This window comes from Bombus huntii, chromosome 1, assembly GCF_024542735.1.
Source record: "Bombus huntii isolate Logan2020A chromosome 1, iyBomHunt1.1, whole genome shotgun sequence".
NCBI classification, from domain to species: domain Eukaryota; kingdom Metazoa; phylum Arthropoda; class Insecta; order Hymenoptera; family Apidae; genus Bombus; species Bombus huntii.
In genome coordinates this window covers 24,497,115-24,521,587 of record NC_066238.1, presented here as the reverse complement: position 1 = coordinate 24,521,587, position 24,473 = coordinate 24,497,115, and the positions used below count along the sequence as shown (strand labels likewise).

General features: G+C 28.4%; 2 protein-coding genes across 13 annotated transcripts; one reads left to right on the top strand and one right to left on the bottom strand.

The window, feature by feature from the left end:
• Nucleotides 1-90: 90 nt before the first annotated feature.
• Nucleotides 91-16,958, bottom strand: LOC126866347 (uncharacterized). 7 transcript variants are annotated; one of them, XM_050619861.1, is made up of 10 exons: nt 16,810-16,958; nt 14,665-14,807; nt 14,290-14,529; nt 14,046-14,163; nt 13,799-13,943; nt 13,573-13,660; nt 13,112-13,475; nt 8,762-13,042; nt 8,565-8,600; nt 91-7,946 (listed from the first exon to the last, which is right to left on the bottom strand). In XM_050619861.1, the coding sequence occupies exons 3-8, from the start codon at nt 14,508-14,510 to the stop codon at nt 9,263-9,265; spliced, it is 4,716 nt and encodes a 1,571-aa protein (XP_050475818.1). In that variant the 5' UTR covers nt 14,511-14,529; nt 14,665-14,807; nt 16,810-16,958; the 3' UTR covers nt 91-7,946; nt 8,565-8,600; nt 8,762-9,262. The 7 variants fall into 7 exon arrangements, with proteins under 7 accessions (XP_050475818.1, XP_050475800.1, XP_050475809.1 ...); XM_050619843.1 differs by lacking the exon at nt 16,810-16,958 and adding an exon at nt 15,893-15,972; XM_050619852.1 differs by lacking the exon at nt 16,810-16,958 and adding an exon at nt 15,731-15,875.
• On the top strand, nt 15,853-24,173 carry LOC126866529 (WW domain-containing adapter protein with coiled-coil homolog). Of its 6 annotated transcripts, none has more exons than XM_050620260.1 (12): nt 15,853-15,996; nt 16,965-16,998; nt 18,620-18,860; nt 19,725-19,810; nt 20,189-20,269; nt 20,676-20,874; nt 21,075-21,413; nt 21,495-21,718; nt 22,879-23,020; nt 23,111-23,334; nt 23,438-23,565; nt 23,645-24,173. In XM_050620260.1, the coding sequence occupies exons 3-12, from the start codon at nt 18,695-18,697 to the stop codon at nt 23,721-23,723; spliced, it is 1,668 nt and encodes a 555-aa protein (XP_050476217.1). In that variant the 5' UTR covers nt 15,853-15,996; nt 16,965-16,998; nt 18,620-18,694; the 3' UTR covers nt 23,724-24,173. The 6 variants fall into 6 exon arrangements, with proteins under 6 accessions (XP_050476217.1, XP_050476188.1, XP_050476179.1 ...); XM_050620231.1 differs by lacking the exon at nt 15,853-15,996 and adding an exon at nt 16,542-16,828 and having other exon boundaries at nt 22,882-23,020; XM_050620222.1 differs by lacking the exon at nt 15,853-15,996 and adding an exon at nt 16,545-16,828.
• The last annotated feature ends 300 nt before the right edge of the window (nt 24,174-24,473 follow it).

The window sequence follows — 24,473 nt, the reverse complement described above, 5'->3', positions numbered from 1 at the left end:
CTTTACTTACATAAACTTATTTTAAAAAAAGAAAATCTTTTCAAGAAATGTTTTTAAGAATTATACTACGTTCATATTTTATCGCATTTCCGTGAGTATCGATGACTGCCTGCAGACGTCTCGGCATCATCTCGATTAATTTTTGTATTACTAAAATCGGAATCGTTTTCCACACTTCTACCACTTTCTTTATTTTTTATATTACAATTTTCTAATTGATCTTTTAATTCTCTCCATAAATATTCTATTGTATTCAGATCCGGTAATTGTGGTGTTTTCAATAATATTAGGACATTATAATGCTTTTGCTATAAATGATATATTGATGACATTTGTAATTTTCCAACCGATGGTTATAAATTTCGTTTTAAAATGCCCAGATATTTCATCTTCTCCACTGTTTCCTCTATAAATTCGATATTTCCTGTTCCATCTGTTGCCATGCAGTCCTGTATCATGATTAATCTGCCATTGTATTTAAAATAGTCGTATATGAATTTTATGGAACTGCGCATTCGATCGTCTCCATACTATTTCTTTACCGTCCACACCAAATGAATTAATTTTAATTTCGTCAGAAAAAATTAAATATTTCCAGAAACTTTATAGAAATTTACATGTTTGGCAAATTGCAAACATTTTAGTTTACTTGCTTTGGAAATATAGGGCTTTCTTCGAGGTACTCGACCGTGGTACCCCTCTCTATGCAAAACTTGACGAATTGTTCCCCTTGACAGGCTTGCTAAGTCTTGAAGAATCATCTATTGGTAATTTTGGCACATTAGTAGTGAGCTTAATTTTAATTTCTCGCGCTACATATCCTTCGTCATACTCGGAAAGAATATTTTTTACTGCACCTTCATATCTAAATTTATTTATTATTTTATGTACAATAAAATGGATTCTACCATTAACTACTGATTTCCCACAGAGAACTTCCTTTACAATATAAATATACAATGATTTATCGAAGAAAAATATCAGTTTCTTTTCTTTCCGAAGTCGTTGTTAAACTGGTGCGAAATAACAAACGAAAATCAAAGCAAATTATGCTATGTGCCTTACAATGTGGGGTAACCGTACCTCTACAATGAAATCGAAAAACAAATGCATAACAATACATTAGGTTGGCAACTAAGTGATTGCGGATTTTGTTAATACCATCTAATGACAAAATCTGCAATTACTTAGTTGCCAACCTAATACATATTTGGGGGATTCTTACTCCGCATGCTCAATTTTATATTGGTAAAATCGTTGTATGTCTGGGAACATTAATAAAGAAAACAAGATTAATTTATTTGACTATTTCTTTTCGGCGATCGAACTTAAACTGTAATACAATACTTTTTGCTGTATTTTATAAAACATGGATCTAGTATGCCCAATTTTGCTAGGTGTACATAAGTTTCGAAAAATTATATTAGGAAGAAAACAAATTTACGAAGTTATAAATTTATAATGTAATTATAGAAGAACTGTTCAATTACATTACATTTCATGAATTTACAAATAAATTTTCCTTTGTGTCATATGAGTATGTCTATACTTTTATTTTATTCTATACGCCGTTTATTCTATACGACATATTGTATGGTTTGAAATATAGAAGCAATCTTTTATACATATTTCTAAAATTCAGTTCTTAAATATTTAAACGAGAATACAATTTTCTACAAAATGGCAAAGGCTGTTCACACCTTTGTCAATGTCTACGCAGTATCATTTACGATTTTGGGATACAAAATAATTCGTTATATTACTTTTATATATATTGCAGGTAAATAATTTTTTATTCTTAATCGCATTTCTCTTAGTTGAATTAAAAAAGTATATTAATTACATGACGAATATAATATGTGTAGAAGTAATGATCTCGAATAATTTATAATTTACAAACTGACTGAGAATAACTATCATAGTTCTTTACAATTCTATTTAGGCAATCAAATGGAATGGCGAATGGTTAAAAGCTTGCATTATTAAGGTCAAATAGTACCATACAATAATGTGACTTAATTTCCTAAATATAATAATTGCAAACAATACATAAATTTAAGTAAATATTTTTAACAATTCAAGTAAAATAAAAACATCTCTTTTACATAAACACATAAAATACAAACCCGCATAAACAAATTTATTTTGTGTTTAATTTTTAACATAAAATACACACTACTCTATTAGAAAAGTAACAATTAATTACTATTCTAATAATATTTCAAAAATACTAAAAATTAAGTCTTTTTGTATAATTCTTGTACTTTGGGAGGAAAAAAAAACAAAAATGAAACGTATTTTTTTAATATAAAAGTAACTAATGAATACTAGATATGTTAAATTACTTATATACTATTAGATTACTTGCTTATATAATTTTTATATCTTATAAAAACTAATATGTAACTTCAATAGTTGACAATAAATTTCTTCTGAAAAATACTTCTTTTTTATTTCAATTACTCCTACATAATACTAAGATGATAAACTTAAAACTTAGTAAGGTTTGTTTCAGAAGTAATCACTATTGTTATGTCAAATAAAATGTTTTCTATATTTTTTAAGCAATTAACACTAAACCTACCACTATCGGTCAATTTGACCGTCCTCAAACTTTTGTACAACTTTCACATATTTAAACATTATCACATTGCTATCAAAATATACAGCTTTTCTTAAAATATACATACAATGTATTCTTCAGTATTTACTTCTCTCTCTCTCTCTCTCTCTCTCTCTTTCTCCCTCTCTCTCTTTTTTCCAAGAAATATATGTAGCCTGTCCTACCTACCGTCGCCGGTCTATTTAACCGCTCGAGATAGTATGGTATTACTTTCCTAAACTTATACAACCAGTATAAAAGAAAGGCTATCTGAATATGGCATTTCTCTAGAAAAATGACCAAATGGCAAGAAAATATTGTAGCTGGCCCCTCCAGGTGTTTTTCAATATTCTGGATCTAGCTGGAATAAACGCCTGGGTTTTGTGTAAAGAAACAATGGGAGAGAAACAATTTTAAATTTTAAACAATTTTAATTTTTAATAAATTTTAAAACAATTTTAAAGCAGGAATTTTTATTCTAGTTAGTTAGAGAACTTGGCGCTGCGTATTAAGAATCGCAGGAAGAGGAAAATGTACCAAATGTACATGATATGTACCATGATACAATGTATCATGTATCAACAAATACAAGTTCGAATTTACATGTACGAAAATCTTGTCAAGTAAAATATTGCAGAGTTTACAAAACTACAAAAATCTGTTCGGGATGCAAAAAATATGTGTGCGGCAAATGTGCATTCGAGAACAGAATAATTTGTAAAAAATGCAGTGAAGGCGAATAGGATTATATATTATTTATATATTTAAAAAAATGTGTATTTATATGTATATAAGGTGTATAGGAATGAAAGAAACTATATAACTACCGTTCAATTTTAATACTCTTTCCTAGTTTATAATTGAAATTATATAAAAATAACAAAAAGCAACAAAAAGCAATAACTTTTTTTTAAGAACCGATCATTTTGACCGGGCACAATAGAAGTAGGTATACAAGAAGTGTCGGTAGGTTTAGTGTCAATATTTAATATTAAAATTGTCATAAATATTATAAACATATAACATATAAAGATAATGATACTATCAGCACTAAAAATAAGTAGCATATAAGTTGTACTAACAATGTATCTACAAGGACAAGAATTAATTTATAAAATTTATTAATATAATAGGATGTATAAAATTCAAAAAATCAAATTGGAACTACTTTAAAATTAAAATATCACATATTACTTTAATATTGTTTCATATTCATTGCTTTCAAGATTACTGTCAACCATAAATAATACAACCAATAGATAATACTTTTCAAGCAAACCTTACAAAATTGAATATGTAATTAATATTTTTTGATATACATAATATTTATTTTAAAAAAGAATAAACTGCCTAGAATCATACTTCGAACTTTTAGCAATTTAATATACTTTGCTATATTCTTTGCAAATTAAATTAGTTAAAAAAAGGTATTTGGCATGACATATCTTCTCTAAAAGTTATAATTTTCGTAAAATATTATGTTTAGTATAAAGTAAATAAGAACAAGAGTTTCTTCAAGATTTTAGAAATGGTTAAATGGTAACCTTAAAAACTTTGTTGAAGCCTTAGTATGTATTTTGTACATTGAAAAAACTAACATAATAACAAAAAATCTAGCAAATAAAATCTTAAAAAAGTTTATAATTTAAATATTATTGAAGAGATCATTCAAATGCTTTCTTTTATAAACTTTGTATCTGAAAGCATACTTTGCTGTATTATTTACATTTATGTACATTTACAAATTGTATAGTAAGTTTTCTTATTTCTTCGAATTTAAATAATTTTATAAATTAAGAAATATAAAATCTAATATTTTGCAATGTCGGAAAGATTAAAGTGATGTCAATAGTAATTAATATTATGTAACGGCAATTTTATGCGCTACAATAATTGATATTCTGTTGCATAAAACTTTATGATTTTTATACACATACATGCACAATCTTGTAGAAAATCTGCATCTCAGCTAATTTTAATATCAATAAATATCGTTTTCAATTAATTCTCATCAAAATATCAAATTGTCTTATACCACAATATGGTATACTTTATGCTGCTTGATATAATACATTTAGAATTATTCGTTAATGTAAATTATTTCACATACTATATAAGAGTTATAAAACTTTGCTTACAATTATTTTGCATTACAATATTATATTTACATAATTACACACAAAAGTAATTTTTTCATAAATGAGGACATTTTTCATTAAACGATTATAGATATCCTCAATTGAATTAAAATTATTAGGACTATATCAAAGCTAAGTAGTCATTGAAATTAGATAAAATGGAGGATAATACTGCTCAATTTTACACACAGGAAATTACGAACACTAAAAGAGTTCTTATTCTTTTAATATGAAACTGCCTGTGTCTAACAGAATACAGGTACGATCTATGATATCTAAACATTCTCCATATTGTTGCTTTGGAATTCTTCGAAAAATTATACTAATGTTGATCTTCGATTGTTGTACTATACACTTTTCCAGTATGCAAATATCTCCCCACAATAATTTATCTTCTCATTTATACAGTATTTATAAGTTTAAGGGACCCTCAAATGATCAATATATATATTATCAATATTTCAGGTTTCTGAACACGATATTATTATGCATGTAAGGAGATCCTCAGATATTATATGTATATTGTACCCTTTGCGGTCGAGTGTCGGCAAATAGCCGCCCAAGTCTTTTTATCGTTACGAACGCGTGTCAGTATGTAGCCGCCTGAATCTGTTCACAGTTCCGTACAGTTATTTTGAAGTGGCTGGCGTATGTCTATTTTTCCGAACGATAATCATACGTATTTACGCATGGGTACAGTAAACTAAACAGTATTATGTTTCTGATGAAAGAAAATTATAGATCTTTAGAAATCTTATCTTCCGTTTAACGTAAACTCGCGATGCAGGTCGAGTCAGAACGAATTTCAATCTTTCCATGGCATTGCCAGATGAATCAGAAAGCTTTTTATATAATTTATATATTTTTTATAATACCTTATACAGGATGCCTAAAAGTTCCAGAAAAAACATGTTCGATAGTGATAGTAGTAATGACGAACATTATTTTGAACCTGACAAGATAGAAGGTGACGACAGTCTTTCAGACAATGGAAACGAACTCCGTTTAATTAACAAGAAATCGGCTCAGACGTTTCAATATTTCTAGTAATAGTGACAGTGATGATAAACTAAATATTGATGAAAATAATACAAGTCTCGACAATGAATAACGCAAACGTTCAACATGTATATTTTCTCAACTGCGCGCGCCAATACCTCTCGTCCACAGCGATGCTTGCTCGTCAAGCGGCCCCTCAAAGGGTTACTATATGTATATTGATTATCTAAGAATCTCTTTACATGCACAATAATGTTGAGAAGTCTGAAATATTGGCAATATGCACGCACGCACGCACGCACGCACGCACGCACGCACGCACGCACGCACGCATGCACACACACACACACGATCACGAAAGGACCCTTTTACGATGCCACAGTCTTATGGAGTAATGTACAGTTGATTATTTATATATCAGAAAAATTTCTTACAATAATGAATTTCCATAATATCGATCATCGACTAACCTTTCTCCATTTGCGTTTTGACTCACCGGACGGACTCCATTCTGAATCAGCATCGGCGTAAGAATAATTTACTTTAGGAACGTTCCATTCTTCCTTTCTTCCCGTAGAGGCGATTATTTCTTCTTTACTCTTTTGTACGTTCCTTCTTACTCCATCAGTTCTCTGTTAAGTCAGTTTAAACGATTAATTTTTTTCCGTCGCGTGGATGTTTTAACTGTTCTCTGGAGATTCTTGATAATACGATATTATCAGTTTGATACTTTGTCGATCGAAATTGGCATTCTTACACCCACTGTCTACAAAGTGTAGCTTCATACGTGTGTTGATGTTAACAGCACTCCTCCATGCAACAGTCACTGTAAAGTAACGTACATTTGTCCAAAAAAAGGAAATGAATCGTTTTCGTAATGACGACTGACGTTAACACTGTCAGTAGAGAAGCGTATGTTGCAACTATAAACGGATATAGTGATTTGTGGACAGTGAGCTTTAGTCTTTCTTTCGCGAGATTCTGATGCGAACTGGCAACGTGTACGTCTTTATTATAATTTCTTTCTATCAAATGCAAATTGCAGTAATAATCACCATGCGGTTTTTTCTTTTCACAAGAGATAGTTCGTATTCGGATTTAACAATTTCGTCGGACTTCTTTCGCGTACTGTCTAACGCTTTTACAGCAGCTACAATCTATCTTAGGTACAGCTGAATAACTGTCTATTTTTTCAACTTTTATTGGCATTTTTCCGTAAGCTGTAGCATGTCTTTTTTAAAAGGGCAACCTATTTTTCGTATCTTCTTTCAACATTCTTTCCAAGTCATACTGTACTTCAAGTGTCTCCAATGTTTTATTTTGTAAAGGAATTTTTCCATTTTACACAATAATTGATAAAGTTTTGCTATTGATGAGTGTACTGGGAAAAAATAGGAATTATTTTGGTACAAAACATATGGATATCCGTCGCCAGACGTATACACTGTTTGCAATGTGCGACAATATAGTAGTGCAATTTAGCAGCAATACAACCTTTTACATGGGCTACTCAATTTGGCGTGCAAATGAAGGAAAGTTGTGTACATTAATTTGTAAACTACATAATACTGATGCACAATACATATATGACACATATAATTCTATATTGCCAACACAATTTTTATAGATCAATGGTATAGTGGTTGATGAGTATCTGCCACTTTATGTAAATTATTACATCCTTTCAGATATTATCTGTGATGACACACCAAATACTTCATTAGATACACAGGGCACATCTTTATTAATATGTTTGCGAATATTATTATCGCACTTATCGTCTATTATATCCTGCTTCTTGAAGTTTGCACCAATATAAGAAATTCCATTATTTCCAATATTTTCATTCAATCACATTCCTTTAATTGCATTAGAAATATCTTTTTCATTCATAGAAAAAGATTCGAAAATAGATTCTTTAATGTTAGCGATGTTTGATGTATTTTCTCTTACATCCTCTTTTATTTTGTCGTAATTACAAATTTCCAATTCTGGTAACGCACAGAATTCAGTTTGTGCAATATTTGTACATTTTAATGATTTCGATACCATTTGCGATTCAAATTTCTTTTGCATTGTTGAAATTTCGAGTAGTGCACCTGATGATATCTGTTTGTCCTCGTAATTTAATATTCCTTTAACGGGAGAGGTGTCAACCTTCTCTATTGTTTCAGTAGAACTTGTTTCTATTTTATCATTATTTTGCGCTGTAATTAACGTATCATAATTGAAATGCCATTAATAAAAGATAATTACGATAATAATATAATCTTTTCAAGTAATTTTACAATCATAATAAAATAAAATAATTTTTATCGCTTAAAATTGCATAATAATGTTACTAAATTTGCTTTGTTAGAATAATAAAGATATGTATCATTCTTAATAAAAGCATATATAATCATATAATAACAATTTTTGTGATATTAGGACTAACTAACGTAATCATTGTAATTATTCTTACAAATTATTATATAGTCATTATCATTTATAATTTTATGATGTGTATCTTATTTTCAATTAAAAATATATGATATTCTGTAGTTATGAAAAATTTATTTTATCTCAAAAAAGTGCATGTATTTATAATTTATTAAATAGTGTATATATTATTTCTTTGTGTAATCAGTTTAGAAAGCTTAATATAAATTTTGTTCTATTACTACAAAATGGACCATACATATTTTAATAAAATAATATAAAACAAAAAATGTTGTGCATCTACCATTTCCTTATAAAATGAAATGAATTTTTGGGACAACCTAATATTTGTTTTTGTTGGGAATAACTTATTTTCGAAATTTGTTTACATTTCATTGACTCACCTACTATATTCTTCAATTTATTTGTATACATCACACCTATAAACAAAAACATAATTTAATGTAATATACTGCATATTTATAAAAAATATTATAACGTTACATTCATAAAAATGAATAACTACTAATATCATATTAAAATTTTACAAATATGCATATGCAAATATACATATAACTCTAAAAATATGAAATAAACTTACCTCTGAATAATATTACTTCTTAAAGATAATACATTTATGTAATATTATATTCTAATAAGGTAGATGAAAAATATGTAAATATGTGTATCACATTACCATTTTTTTCACTTAGGAAAATATTATAGGTACCAGAAAATTTATAGCTATAAATATGAATCTTGAGTTACAAATTACCACAAACTTTATTCTTCTTTATGCTTATAATTGCATTTTTGTTTATGCAAAGAATTTTAATTATGATGAATTTATGAAACACTAAAAGTACTAAAATATCTTCCAATGTTGATCTTCCATGTGGAAAATTATTAATTTTGTCTTTGTTTCGAAATTTAATATGTAAATATTAAAATAAGTATGATGACTTTTATTTGAAAGAACTATCATTATGTGTTTTTAGTACTCCTATTGGATACGTATATAAGATGTAAAATATACATATAAATTTTCTTATATAATACAATCATTTTATGATAGTATTTAGCTATAAGACATTTTATTTATTTATTCAAAATAATATTCTATAACTATATTGAAAATGGACTCATATTTCAAGGAAAAAGGCAAATTGCCAAAGATATCAAACATATAGTTACCTTTCTTAGTAGAAACATAATGCTTTCTTTGCATTTTTTGCTGATTTACAGAACTAACACTTGTATTTGTGTTTACAGTTGATGAAAATGTTGAAGTTAATTTTCTTTTCTTCAAAGGTATATCTTCATCTAAAATTGCTTGTTCTTTAATAGAATTTGATGGCTGTACATTTATATTCTGTGATATCCACTTAGCAGACTTTATATTATTTGAAAATTCAGTTATGTTGTTATCTGTTATAAAATTTGCTTTTGTAATATTAGTATCAATGTTCATATTTCTTTTTGATATTTTGAAATGAGTGTTATCTTCAGTTGCATATGATTTTTCTGGTACATTTAACATTCTTGAATCTTCCGAGATATTATCTTCCATGACGCACTGGAGATTTTGTAATTTAGAATCTTCCTTGTAGATTGAATTAACCATAGAATCTTCATGAAAATTTAATACTATTTGTTGCTTCTGTTGAGACATACGCTTCGATTGTTGAACATTTGCACAATTTAGTTGTTTCTTTCCATTTTTAAGTGATGTTTGACAATATGACATGTGAAATGTTGATAGTGATGATTCACATGTATTTTGCACATCTTCATAATCCAAAGGATTAACAATAGTAATTTGTGAACATCTTAAACTCAATTCATTCTGATTAGATTGAACAATAGATGAAGATAATTGCTTTTCTTTTTTCTTTGTTTTAATTTTCTTTTTACATTTTAATATCTGTTTAGGTGATCTAGATTGTGGATGACCACTAATTTCTGTTCTACATTTCATAATATGATTTTGTTTTTCTTCACAATTGTATTGCATGTTTTCCTGAGAATTTTTTTGTCTTAAAGAACTTTCATCTGTTTGTTCAATGTGCTGCAGTGTTGTATCAGTATTACATGATATTAAATCTGTGGAAGACAATAAATCACAAGAATCTAAAGATTCTTTTATTACTAAAGGACTAGTTTCAAGTTCTACACATGTATACTTCTGTAATGAATGAATATCATTCTCTTGTTGATTTAATATATAATTCATAGATTCATCTGATGGAATGTTGTTGGAAATACAAATTTCAGGTAAATCTTCATTTTTTTTATCACTGAATGATTGGGTTTGATTAATAGTATCTTCCTTTTGAAAAATATAAAATGTTTCTTTAAGACTACCAACATTAAACTTATCAGTAGGACTAGAAAGACTGCATTTAGGAAACGATTCTTTCTCTTCAGAAAGTATGCTATTTGAATTAACTAAAGTAATTGATTGACCAGAGAATGAAGGTGTACTTTTAATTACTGGAAGAAATTCAAACACTTCTTCTCTACTTGTGTCCAATTCAAATCCAATCATATCCACGCTATTATTAACAGAATGATTTTGATTATTACACAATTCCTTATCCTCTTGTGAAAGTGTATTTTCTAAATCATTTTTTTCAGCTGTCTTTTCTTCAAAAGATTTCTCAATCAACCGAGGATTAACTGCTTGTATGTTTGAATACATAAAATTATTCGAAGGAGAGTCCATATTTGTTAAATAAAAATCAAATAAAAAATTTAATATTCCAGTTCTTCCAAAGCTGCCTTCAGATAATAATGTTTGAGAATCTTCTGCATCTGACAATATGTACTTTTCTTCCATTTCATTAGTATGCAAATGTTCAGGCTGTGAAAAAAATTCTGTAATGCAATGTAATACACTATCCGAATTATCATAGATTAATGGTGATTTTAAATCTCCCCAAATTTTTTGTTCGTCTTCAATAGTTTCTTGTTCATCACCATACAGGATACTATCAAAGATAGTGATATTTTCAAATTCCCCTATGGAACGTGATTCTTCTATATCAGCTTCTTGTGACAAATTTTGTAACGTAGATTCCCAATGCATATCTTGATTTGATTCTTTAGTATTTTCCAGATTATGTGTAAAAGATATGTCACAAGTTTGATTATTTGTTAGTACATTAATTTTATGTTGATCTGTGTCTTGTATATTATGTTTTAGAATTTCAAGATTTTTATTTTCTTTCTTAATAGGTTGTTCAAATTCGGATTTTATATGGTTACAGATAAGGTTTGAAGATGGTTTGCTTCCAGAAAAAATATTATTTTTTCCATAAGAATGATATTCTTTTGATTGAGGGATTGATTTATGAAATTCATTCAAAAAATGAAGATTTTGACAGTTACATACATTCAATAAGTCCTTTTTTCCATATAGTTCCAAAATCTTACTAAGTTTTTCTGTATTTGTTAATGAATTAATATTTTGTATCCAATCTGATGATGACGACAACGATGACGATGATGAGGATGATTCTGCACACTGATTTCCCAAAACTGTAGTAGAAACAGTACATATGTCCATTTTGTTTAAACATTCTAGGCGCTGTTTTTCTGCATAAATGGTCATAATATGTTCACCAATACGATTTAAAACGTCCATACATTTGTCAAGATCACTTAGCATACACATTATATTTTTGTCACAAATTGTTGTTTTATCAATGGTATTATTATCTATTGTATTATGTGTTACATCTTCGTTCTTTATTGTATTAAATATACTATTGTTATGATAGGAGAAAGGTTTTACCTCAATCTTCTTACAGCATCCTGTACATTCATGAATTTCCTGAACAATGTTCTTTTTCATGGTCTCTACCACTTGCGAATTATGATCACTCATAGATCGTAAATTATGTAAATGATCATCATTTTGTACATAAGCAGATTCAGTTTGGCAATAAGTATTTTCTTCTATCACATTACAATCTGTATTTATTGGCAATTGTTGTTTCATAGATTGTACATTTGTAATATTATTTTGGCACTCGCTTGACAAGAATATTGTCTTTATGGAACTTTTTGGCTGAGAAAACAATTCTTTACCCTGAGTATCTATTTCATTAGATTCATTAGCTGTGTTTCTAAAAGAAAAATTATGTTCAGAAGACATATTTTCATCCCTACTTTCTCTCAGTAGATTTAATATGGCTTTTGGTTCTTTAGTATTTTGTCCCACAGTGCTTAGAAATTTCAGTAAATATAGAATTTTACTGCATTGCACATCAGTTTGTTTTATTGATGAAGTACATGTATCACACCACCTATGTTGAAACATACATTTCAATTCAGTATTTCTCTTATCGAATATACGATTAAGTATATTTTCCAAATTATCAATATTATTTTGAACTGATTTTTGTTCAGTTGAAGTACAACTTGCTGTACTTTCACTAACTTTATTGTCTAAAATTGGTAAATCTCCTAGAAGAATGTTATTAGAACAATTTTTAAAGTTATCTGCACTACAAACATCTGCAATTTCTATTTGATCTCTATATTTTATTTCATCAATTTGTTTCTGCACTTTATATTTTTTCTTTGCCATTTTTAACCACTCTAAATTTCTTTGACACCTTTTCTTCTTTTTCTTTTTGTCAATTCCTAATTCATCTTCCTCAGCTAAATTAATTAAAATTACCTCTCCAGGTTTTAATTTCGATGTCTTTTTATACTTCTCAAATTTGTTTCTTTTTCTTGGTAAAGAAAGTTGTTGATTGCTAATTTTACTGTTTTTCATGTTCTCTTCAAAAGAATAATTATTTTCTAAGTTACCTATATGACTTTTCTTCAATTCATAACTTGCAAAAAATTTGTGTACATCATATGACAAATTCTAAAAGAAAATAAAAAATAAGAATTACGTTATATAAACATTGCAAATATTATTTAATAAAAAATTTACCTGTGATAATTGGAAATCCAGCTCGGAAGTTCTTGTTAAGGGAGTTTCTTTAAATTCAGCAAACATTGTTTCTTCAAATACTAAAAAATTATTGCATGCAGTTTTTAAGTCAAATGCATTTGATTGCAATAGCCAAATAGTCTCATTTTCAAGCCCTGTGGGTGCTTTAGGTATAATGTTTAATAATTCGTCACGCATTTTTGGAATACATGGACCTAATATCGTTAGAGCCTTCTTATTCAATTGCCTTTTCTCTTCAACAGTTTCTTTTATCCTTTTCCATACTTTTAAAAAAAGCAAATACCTGACATAATCTACATCTGTCAAAGAATCTACATTCTTTGTAAAATTAGCAAAACTTTTCCTGGTATAAAAAGAATAGTTTATATTACATAAGAAGACATTTTTATACTACATTTATTTTTAGACTAAGAAGCAAAGAATATAAAATATTTACGTACATAAATATAAGGTCACAAACTTTTGCATATTTTTTAGTAGTAAACTTTAGTTTAAGCAGCACTCTGAAAATATGCTTTTCTGAATTACCTGAAACAAAAGTAAATATTACTTTCTAATGTTATTTGTGTCTTATAAGTATGAAAAATGATATTCCATCTTTATAATAAAAGAATATAATAATTCTACTGGTGTAATATATTTCATATTATACCTTTTTTAACTTACTTAAATATATCCATAATGCTGAAAGAAGTTTTGAAGCAAGTTTAGAAGAATCCATAGTGTGTTTAGAAGTTTTGAGTTCTATATCTATATATATTCCCAATATCACTGACATCTCACTTAAATATAAGTTGCAATCACTAACATGCTATTAAAAACATTCATCAGTAAATTATTAGTATGTTGTCGCTTTTATTAAATTCATATAATTTTTTATTAAATTCATAAAATTCATAATTTCTAACAATACCTCTTTAATATCATTCCAGTAAAGATGAAAAAATATTAGTGTGTTACGTAGATGAGTTTTTAATTTTATCATATCTAGTGTCTTTTCACGATATGTATTTATACTGGTTAAAATATTTCTGAAATGCAAAATATTGATCAATTAGTTTTAAACTATGAATTATGATGCAATTATATATTTTAATGTAAATAATTTTGTTATTATTATCTTTCTTTTAATTTCAGAAAAAAAACAATAATCTTACTGTGTGTAAAGGAAAAGTAAATGTTTTAACAATTGGTAATTTCTATGTCCCACAGATGAACACATTATTTTATTAAATTTACTGAGCCATGGAAATATATTTTCAGATGATTTAACATCAATGAGGCTATTATCCTCATGTTCTTGATTTTCATATTTCTTTGAAACATTGATAGGACTATTGCATATCCATATTAAATCTATCTCATCCTTTTCATCCATTATTATTTCTTTTTCTAAACTATATAAATATTCAATAAAATAAAAATATATAACAACTTTTTGAAAATATATGATGTTTTTATCACTAAATAACATTCAATTAGATTACAGAATGTTATTGTTTGGTATGTTTATTTCTTCTTTCTTTCCCTACCTCTCATGATATATTAGAATGATAATATTTATTAGTCAATGAATTATCATTTAATAAATTGTCAATCAAGGTAAAAGAACTGCTTATATTCGTGTCCTGTGTAGAATGAGCCATAATTTTCATTAAAAATAATCTTATTAAACCTAAAAAAAACAACAAGATTATGTATATATAATGTATTACAATATATATAAAGGTCACAAAAGAAAAACGTGATAAGTACATTTTTGTTAATTTTTTGATTTTGATGTTACTCTATGATTAAATAGGAGTGTTTTAACATCATATAATGAAGAACAGAAACAATCTGTCGGATCGAAAGATGCTAGTATTTGAAAAATAGCTGATAAGTTGACAAAGTTGTGCGAAAACCAAAGTCATAATTATTAAGACAAGCAATATTTATCTTTGATATTATAATATTATAATGAGCAGTATCTTAAAAATTTTTAAAAGTAAGAAAATGTTTTATTCCGAAATCGAATAAAAAGACAATCTTGATAACACAGGATTGATTGACAATGTAGTGAATTTAAGACTCCTTTGCTGCAAAGAAAAATAGGAAATTTAACTTATCATATTTTTCCCTGTAGTCTTCATATATCGTAATAACTTATTTAATATTTTGACGAAATATTTCGATGAACAAAATCAATGATTTCTACATGACATGTTTATTAACTATTTGTTAGTTGAAATTGATTTCTTAATTATGAGTCGAAGAATTATTACATACTTTTTGCGCTATACATAGAACAAGCGTGTGCTATAACAACGACACCAAAGAAAACAAAATCAAGCTACTCACAGTCAGTAATAATTGTACACGTGTTGTAACATAATATTTAATATAGTCGAGACATCGGTACGATTCATAATACAATTACGTATTGACGTTTAGACATGTCATGCAGAAAATTTAAAAGAATAACAGTCAATAATCAACAATGAGAGGCTGCAAGTTTCTTTTAACGTGATTTTGTTTTTAGAAGCACATCAAAAATGCAGAGACTCAATACCCCCACTTCCATCAGTCACACTGTGTTACATCGTTTACTACACATACACGCAACAAAATGAAACTAAACGGGCATAGCCGTCACTTTCATTTCTTCGCAAATAAGCGAACTCATAGTTTCAGTTTTTCGCATTTGCAACAGCACAGCCGTACACGAAAGTAAATTTATTGCAATTTGCGCTGCCTGTTGTTAGTGTACTCGAAACTTACAATTCTTTGAAAATCGAGTAAAACGCAGTGCCTGGCGTCGATGCTAGATCAACGCCGTCGTTGTCGTAACATTCAGATCGTCGCTACGGAAGTTGCAGATACAGGTACGGTCGCACCCATCAAGGAACCCTCGTATATTGTACAAAATAACCTTTCTTTTACTTATCATTGCTAGTGAGATACCATGTATTTTATCCAAATTTCATAAATTATTTTTTCTCCAAATGTTAAAGTAGATTCGATTTTTCGAAATCATAATCGTGTCTCTGATTATCATTGTAAAATTTAGTGTTACTTAAATTCAACATTTTTCTATGTTTACATATATAACGAGTATATATTTCTTCAAAATGAATTATTATTTATATGTATTATTGAAACAATAAATAAAGTAATATGATTATATAATTTTATATATTCCTATCATAATACCACATGCATGTTTCACAAATTAATCCATCTGCAAACATAGAAACCACGTCTCTTCTATTAAATATAAAATTGTATCACTCTGTCGCAAGTAGTGTCAATCCAATTGACAAAAGAATTTCGTAAAATGACTCACGCTGTCACGTGAGTTTCATTCAAATCGGCCGTAAAAGTTCAATATATACGGTCCTGAGAAGAGAAGTTGCACATCGAAGCGCAGACGTTACTCGAACTTTTCGGCTATAATAACCGCTAGCGGCCGATCACGTATGTGACATGGCGTCCGGGTAGAAAGAAAGTTGACTGTTAAATAAGCGTTAATGTTGTTTTTATGACATTGACCGACCGAAAAGGGAACATCCGAGGCCGCGAATTTCCCACAGACACCGGCATTGATGGTAATGCATGCGAGGAAACCACAAAGGATCAGCGATGGGTAGGGTACCGACGTCAAATACCCAATCCTGACACAACCAACCTCTACTCACCTCACCTCTCATCTACAAAGTCCGTCCATCCGACCCACTCGATATTACTACTACCGCTATTCGTGGGAGAGATTCCTCGATGGAAATATCATTTTCCATCCTGGAATGCCCACTGTCTAGCGATTTTATTCACTATTTGTTTTCTATGGTTTCAGGTACTTCGAAAAGCACCAGGCCCATCCCTATCAGGTAAATATCATTCGAGCAATTGGTGTCGGGGGTTTGGGAGTGGGGTAATTCGTTCACAGTGCGATTGTACGCACGATTTTACCGCGATTCTGTTCATTCTCGTATCAAATAAAACAATTCACTCATTTCATTCGCGCTTTTTTCTTTAGATAATTACGTGATCAACTGTGTCAGTAGCTCTTTCATATTTCTTACGTTATCTTTCTTTCCTTAATAGTTCGTTGTTAACTAAATTACAATTAGTAAAGATTAGTTGTAAAGATTGTGTTATAATATTCGAATGTACGATATTTTCTTTTCTTCTAGCATTTCTAATATTTCTCGTGCAATTTGCCCGCCTATTTTGTCCCTTTCATGTAGTGCAAGTATCGCTTAGTTCGTGTGTGTTGATGATGTATATGCTATATATATATATATTTACACATATATATGCATATATATGTATATATATATATATATATATATTCTTGCTTTAGATTCCCGTAATCGAGTGTCAAAGTAATTTCGTTCGTATAGTTTTATAAGAGACTGTAGACACGAATTGTAAATCATATATATTGCGAAAAATATCAGTTCTCTTCTCTATATGAGTTTAGTCAATTTTATACGTTACAAGTTCGATACTTTGAAATTGTGTAAGTGAACTTGGTTATTGTTTATTTTTTTCGAAAAATTTTAAAATCTCATTTTATAAATGTAAAAACAGAATGAATTATTAAATTATACATACTCTTTGAGTATATGTAACCTTTTTGTGCATAAATTTATTTTTGTTTTTTTATATTTTTGATTATATATCAAAAACATTAAGGCAGATGTAACACAAAGTCTGACATTTTCTTCAAGTGCTGTGCAAAAACTTCAATTATATATTGTCCTTGAAGTATTCATTCAATTATTAGTATTATTAAAAATGCACTAATTCTATACACGTTTCAGTATATTTTTGCAATTTATATTCAATATCGCAAAAATAGTGCGCAAATTGATGTAATTTTGTTGCTTTTGATAAAAGATAAAAATTTTACTTAATCTTGTAAACATAACCTCACTTTTAGAAAATCAATAATTCATTCTTCTACATTATGCAGATTACTAATAGTACATTGGAAGTGTTGCATGTATATATTAATTAAAGATTTTTCTACAATATATTATTTGCAACAATCGTTTTGTAGTAAAAGTAGTAAATAATTTCGCGATATTTCAATTATGCTTAATTCATTCATTTTTTCCTCATATAGGCTGTAAAAATAGTATTGAACTATTCTTTAATAAAAAACACGATGTATTGTTAAATATTTCCTGTGTAGAATTGGAATTTAATATGATAAACAGTTTTGTATACAATAGTTTTTTGTAGGGTAGTTGTTATATCATAACAACATATTTTTGATATTTTTCATAATTGCTAACAATAAAGAATATAATAAGAAGTATATGAAAGTTTTTATGATCATTATCAAATGTTAAACTTTATTTTTTATATTTTTAAGAGACAGGAGGTACACATATAATATAAAAGTAAATAAATTAACATTTATGAAATTAATCTGTCAAAAAAAAGTAATTTATTGAAAATTTGATTTAATCATATTTGATATTTAATATTTTCATACAGAACGCAAAATATAACAGTTCTAAGGGTGGATACTCATCATCAACAACATCATCAGATAGTCGTTACGAGGGACGTATGCGAGATTCCCCAAATGGCAACTCCTATAGTCCAGCAGGGGGCTTGGGTATGGGTATGGGAACAGATAGAGACAGTCCTCGCAGCTACACATCCAAGCCCCTATACAAGAAGGAGAGAGAAAACAGAGACTACAAGTTATCCTCCTCTAGGGACAAGTACTCGGGTAAATAACATTTAAATATTTTTTACATATATCAGAATTATTATACTTTAAAATGGTATTCAAAACATATGATACATTAAAGATGTATTCAAAAAGCTTAATAAAGATTTGTCAAATATTTATATTATGAAAAATTTGGTAAATGTAATTTTATTCTATGTTAAATAATAATACAGTCATTTTTGCTATAACCTGTTGATGCCATTCGTAAAGCATGAGAATTATGTTATAAGTAAGTTTTAAGATAACACAATTTTTTGTAAGTTCTTGAAATATATGATAAAATAAAAAATATTATCAATAAAAGAGCGTCATATTTAAGAGTAGTAAAATAGGATTTGATATTTATAAAAATATGTATATGTTATGTATCATACTCACTAATTGTAATTAATAATATTTATGTTACAACAAATGTATATGAATCTGGATTTTAAAGATTAATATCAAGATTAAGTGATACGAACATGATATATTTTTAGTTAGAATTTACTTTAATTATCTCTATAGTGTTGTTTAAAATAATGTTTTAGAATAATGTTCTATTATTGCTACGAGATGTAAAACACATAAAGAAAGACTATATATGTATAAAGAAGAATAAATGTGTAAAAAAATGAATAGTAAAAGAGATGTTATATATTTAACTATATTTCATATATTCATTAAGAATAATAAATGAATAGTGCTTTTATTTCAATGCCTTTTAAATTTTATTTTTTAAAATTATGAAATCTGTGTTATAGCAGAATCGGCTGTATAATTTCTTTGAGAATTAAAGTTTTATTCCTTCTTTCTTCAGTATAAAAACAGGGTTGTGTCTTAACATTTTCAGCTGTAACATGCTTACTTGCATATGTGTAGATTGTGCACGATCCCCAAAAGACAAGAGAAGCCGTGAGAGCAGAGATTCAGAACACAGGACCAACCATGATAGGAGTAGTGGAGAGGTAAGAATATTATCATTTATTATCTAATTAATTTTTAGATTTGAGTAATATTAAATATTAATTCTTTAATATAATTTTCGATATTTTCTAAATGTTTGATTATCATATGGTAATTAAAAATATAATTTATTTGGATTTCATAAATATAAAATTATTTACATATAATGAGTACATTGAATTTTCCCTTAATATTGCATTCAAAATTTTTTTGCACATTTACATAGTAGTTGGACTGTGGAACATTTTGTATATGGTTGCAGCTCCAATTTGTCTAAATGGCTTATATTTTATACAAGTTGCATACTTTTGAGATATAATATTATATAGAAATATATTACTGATATATAATATCTGAATATTGTTTGCTTATTTTTACAGATTTTACATCCTATAAAATTATCATCGAATTCATCAAGAGAGTCATCATCTCAGAGAAAACCATCACATAATTCCTGTCAGGTCAGTATAAAATGTACTTCATATGAGTGTTACTAAAACGATGTACATATAAATCAAAAGATAGTTAGAAATAGTTTGAAAGGGTATAATAGAGGTGAAAAGAACATGTTTATTGAATAATTTGAATTAAATATATTATATATATATTTTACACATATTTGATGTGATAAACAATACAAAAATTTAATGATAAATTATTAACATTTAAATGAATATTATTAAATTGTTATGTATAATGTGTCATCTCAAAAGTTAAAAAATTGTCAAGTATTGAAGTTCAATGGGGGTACACAGGATCAACATCATGGACAAATGTAATTTCAACTTTTCGAACAAGTTTTGGAATTCATATGAATATTTTCCATCGATTCAATCGTTTCCGGAAATTTTAGAACAGTCTGTTTAGGACAAACGTGGTGATGAGCGAGGAGGTGCAATGGAACGTTCGGCCAGGTTTGGTGATTGGTCAGAACATATGAGTTCTTCAGGCAAGAAGTATTATTACAACTGCAAAACAGAAGTTTCTCAGTGGGAAAAACCACGGGAATGGATTAGTCGAACAGAAAACCGACAACGTCAGTCCAATGATTATTCTTCTAGGTCAAGTACGTCTAATAATATTATATCGCTAAATAAATTTCTTCAATTCGAACACAATTCTTTGCTCACTGTTAGCATCTTTTTTTATAATAATACAATTTCTCATATTTTAATGATTATGATTTGTTGTTTCATTATAAGTACATTTATTATATTTAACATTAAAGGAACTGTTCAGTATAGAATTTCATTTTTTTGCTCGTAGGTCATGATAAACATTCCAACTCGCGGTCAAATAGTAGCAGTGTGCGAGATGGTAAATCATCGCGTCAGTCCGACAAACGAGAATATTGGAGCTCATGCAGTGGAAGTGGTGGTGGTAGTAGTAGAGAAGATGTTTCTATTAGGGAAAGGGAAAGGGAAAAAGAACGGGAAAGAGAACGAGAACGCGAAAGAGATCGAGAACCAGGTAGAGAAGAAGCGGGCGTGGAGCGTCAAGCACAAGATATGGATATATCTCCAGGTGATTCTACTCCAACTTCCGAACCTCTGACATCTTGCACCCACGATCCACTGCCTCAAGGTCCTGTTTTGTTAGCCACTGGTATGTTCTATTCAAACAGTACAATAATGAAAAGTGAAAGAAATAGGAAGATTATATTAATAGATTGATAATTGATTACAGCGTTACCTCGGTTAACATCACATCCACCATCTACACCACAAACACCTGGAAAACTTAATTCACCGACACAACAAGGAAACAGTAATGCTCCAGGTCCACCGGTTTCATTAGCAAATCTTCCAAGACTTTTGTCTCAAATCACAGGCAATAAGGAACAACCCGACATTACACCACAGAAAGCACTACAAACACTTCAAACAGCTGCTATTCTATTGTCTAGACAAGTAAGTTTATATTTACATGTTTAAATTCTTATTTTTTTTTTAAATTAATGACAATTATTTTTTTCAATTAATATAACATAATTGATATAACGTTTTAATTAACATAACGATATTACGTTCCATTCATGAATATTGTATTAAAAATCTATTTACGTATTTTAATTTGATTCTACTTCTAAACTTTCTTAATTAAAAAATTTTTATGTATTTTAAAATGATCGATGATATTTTTTGTATTATGAAAAATCATCATGCATGCGCGCGCGCGCGCACGCGTGTGTGTGAGTGTGTGTATGATAATTAAATAAATGTATATATGTATGCATAGCAATAGAAGAAGGTCTAACTGAAGATACTAGCAAATGCTAGTTATTAATCATAAATTAATATTTCTGTATCTTTTTCTTGAAAATTATACATTTTCTATATAATTAAATATTTAGTTTCCTTTTTTGTAAAGTTATACGAAATTGCTTTTCAAGATTGGTATTTAAACTCTTATAAACTTTTATTATAATTTAAATTTTAAGATATACAGGGTAAGATATACATTTAACTGGAAATGATAGAATATCTCACGAGAGATTGAACTTATCAAAAAAAAATATTTTAACAAAATTTATTTGGTTTGAAAGGAGACATCATATGACTTCATTTTTTTAAATAGAACTATATATTTCTTAATGCATTAATCAATCCATCTTAGCATTTCCTATGAAAAGATATTAACCTATTTATATTGAAAAACTATTAGTGTTTGTAGATATTTTAACTGTAATTTGTCATACAAAAGACAGGGAAAGACGTGAAGTGATATTTTTCTATTTATGTTATCTTTGTCTTTCATACGTTACGATCTGCAAAAATACAGTTTCCATCATATGATGCCCCTCTTTGAACCAAACAATTTTAGTTAAAACATTTTTCTGATAACTTTAATCCCTCGTGAGATATTCTATCGTTTCAAGTTGAACAAAACATCCCATATGTAAAAGTACTCTAATTTTTTACTAATTTGTGTCATTAAATTGATAATAATGTATCTTCATATTATGTAATTTTAATTGATTTATTTTAATTGTTTTAGTCTTTCAAATAAGAAACTTTGCACATAAGAAATGCGATAATTGTTAAAATTATTCGATTATGTTTTTATGTAGCAGTCAGCTAGTGGTGACCGAAATAATAGTGGAAATGATGTAATGGTTCCACTAAAGGTTGATACAAGTGGCAATGTTACAAATGAGGGACCACCTACTCCCACACATTCGGAAACCCAGGATTGTATCGATGCTCGAAAATGTATGTTGATAATCAGTAAATTAATTTGTATATAATAAAATCATAGTAATCGTAATAATTAATAATTGCCTACTTGTTTTCCTTTCATAGTAACAAGTCCTGGGGCGACGAATTCTGGAGTACAAGGTTTAAGCTCATTGCAAAATCTTAGTACATTAGGTTCCCTTGGAAATTTAAGTAATACAGGTTTACAAGCATTGTCTAGAGTACAGCCTCCTTTAACACCTTCCTTAACACCATCACTTGCTAATCACTATCGGGAAGATTTAACGCAACACGTGCGTGCCTTTCCTGCTGATATTCTTGAAAAACAGGTATATGATGTACATATAATTATTTTGAAAATTGTAGATTGTATATTTTAAAAATTATATATTATAATGAATCATTGAACAATATTTGGGTAATTGTTTTTAGGCACAGAAGCTTAGTGAAGAAGCACACACAATGGGAAGTTTGCAGTGTACAAGAGTGTCGGCAGAGTTAAAGACGGCACGATCGATAGTGAGGCTGACAGAAATTCAAGCAACGTTACAGGAACAAAGGTATATTTCATTATATTAAAATCATATAAAAAAAATAATTATATTAAATTAAATCAATTGATCTTTTTTAACATTCTAGGATATTATTTCTTCGTCAACAAATTCAAACACTGGAGGAGCTAAAATCCCAAAATTCCTTCATGTCTGATGATTCTTAGTGTAAGAAACTTTATAAAGTAATTATAATTACAATCTATAATTGATTCATGCAAAAATAAAACATAATTATTAATATTCTCATTAATATTGAATAATTAAGATTGTACCTAAATTATAATATCATGATAGAAGTGATAAAAATAGTAATGAATATGGGCTGCCCAGAGAGGATTGGCTGTTCCATTTATCAGGTAGTGAATCATATTACAACTGATTAGGAAACCCACCTCTCTAGGAAGCACAGGAGGCCTATCCACGCGCAGACACAACACACTAAGCAAATAGAAAATGAATCTATTCTATCAGTTCATTGCAAACTATTGAATTGTCCACATCGTCTTGTATTACCTATGTTATACGTGTCAATGTTTCATATCCCAAGATTAAGCGGCATTTTAACTAGTTGAAACATTTTTGTTGTAAATCTCGGAATAAAATTCGTGCCAGAAGTTTTAATTCAATTCTTTATCGCCATTATCTTACCTAATTCCCATATGTATAGGAGGAAGTAGATTTGCTCTGTAATTATAGCAATCTTTTTTCCTATTTAAAATTTGTCCTTAATATATTAATATTAAAAGAAAAATAATTATATACAACTAAAATTTTTAGTGGACGAAATTGAAACTTGTATAAAATTTGTAAATAATTTTAAAGGTTTACAATAACCTAATATATGTTACTTATTTTCAGTCTTTTGAAAGCACCTTAACACTGCATTACAAACACAGATTGCGCAGAGTGTGCCA

Bases quoted from the DNA above. Each gene is read 5' to 3' on its own strand.
- LOC126866347 (XM_050619861.1), bottom strand. From the start codon at position 14,510: ATGGATGAAAAGGATGAGATAGATTTAATATGGATATGCAATAGTCCT. The intron at 13,661-13,798 runs GTAAGTTAAAAA...CTTTTGTTTCAG, and splicing joins AGCATTATGGATATATTTAA to GTAATTCAGAAAAGCATATT. The intron at 13,043-13,111 runs GTAAATTTTTTA...ATTTTCTTTTAG, and splicing joins TGGATTTCCAATTATCACAG to AATTTGTCATATGATGTACA.
- LOC126866529 (XM_050620222.1), top strand. From the start codon at position 16,653: ATGACATTGACCGACCGAAAAGGGAACATCCGAGGCCGCGAATTTCCC. The intron at 18,861-19,724 runs GTAAATAACATT...GCATATGTGTAG, and splicing joins CTCTAGGGACAAGTACTCGG to ATTGTGCACGATCCCCAAAA. The intron at 23,335-23,437 runs GTATATGATGTA...AATTGTTTTTAG, and splicing joins CTGATATTCTTGAAAAACAG to GCACAGAAGCTTAGTGAAGA.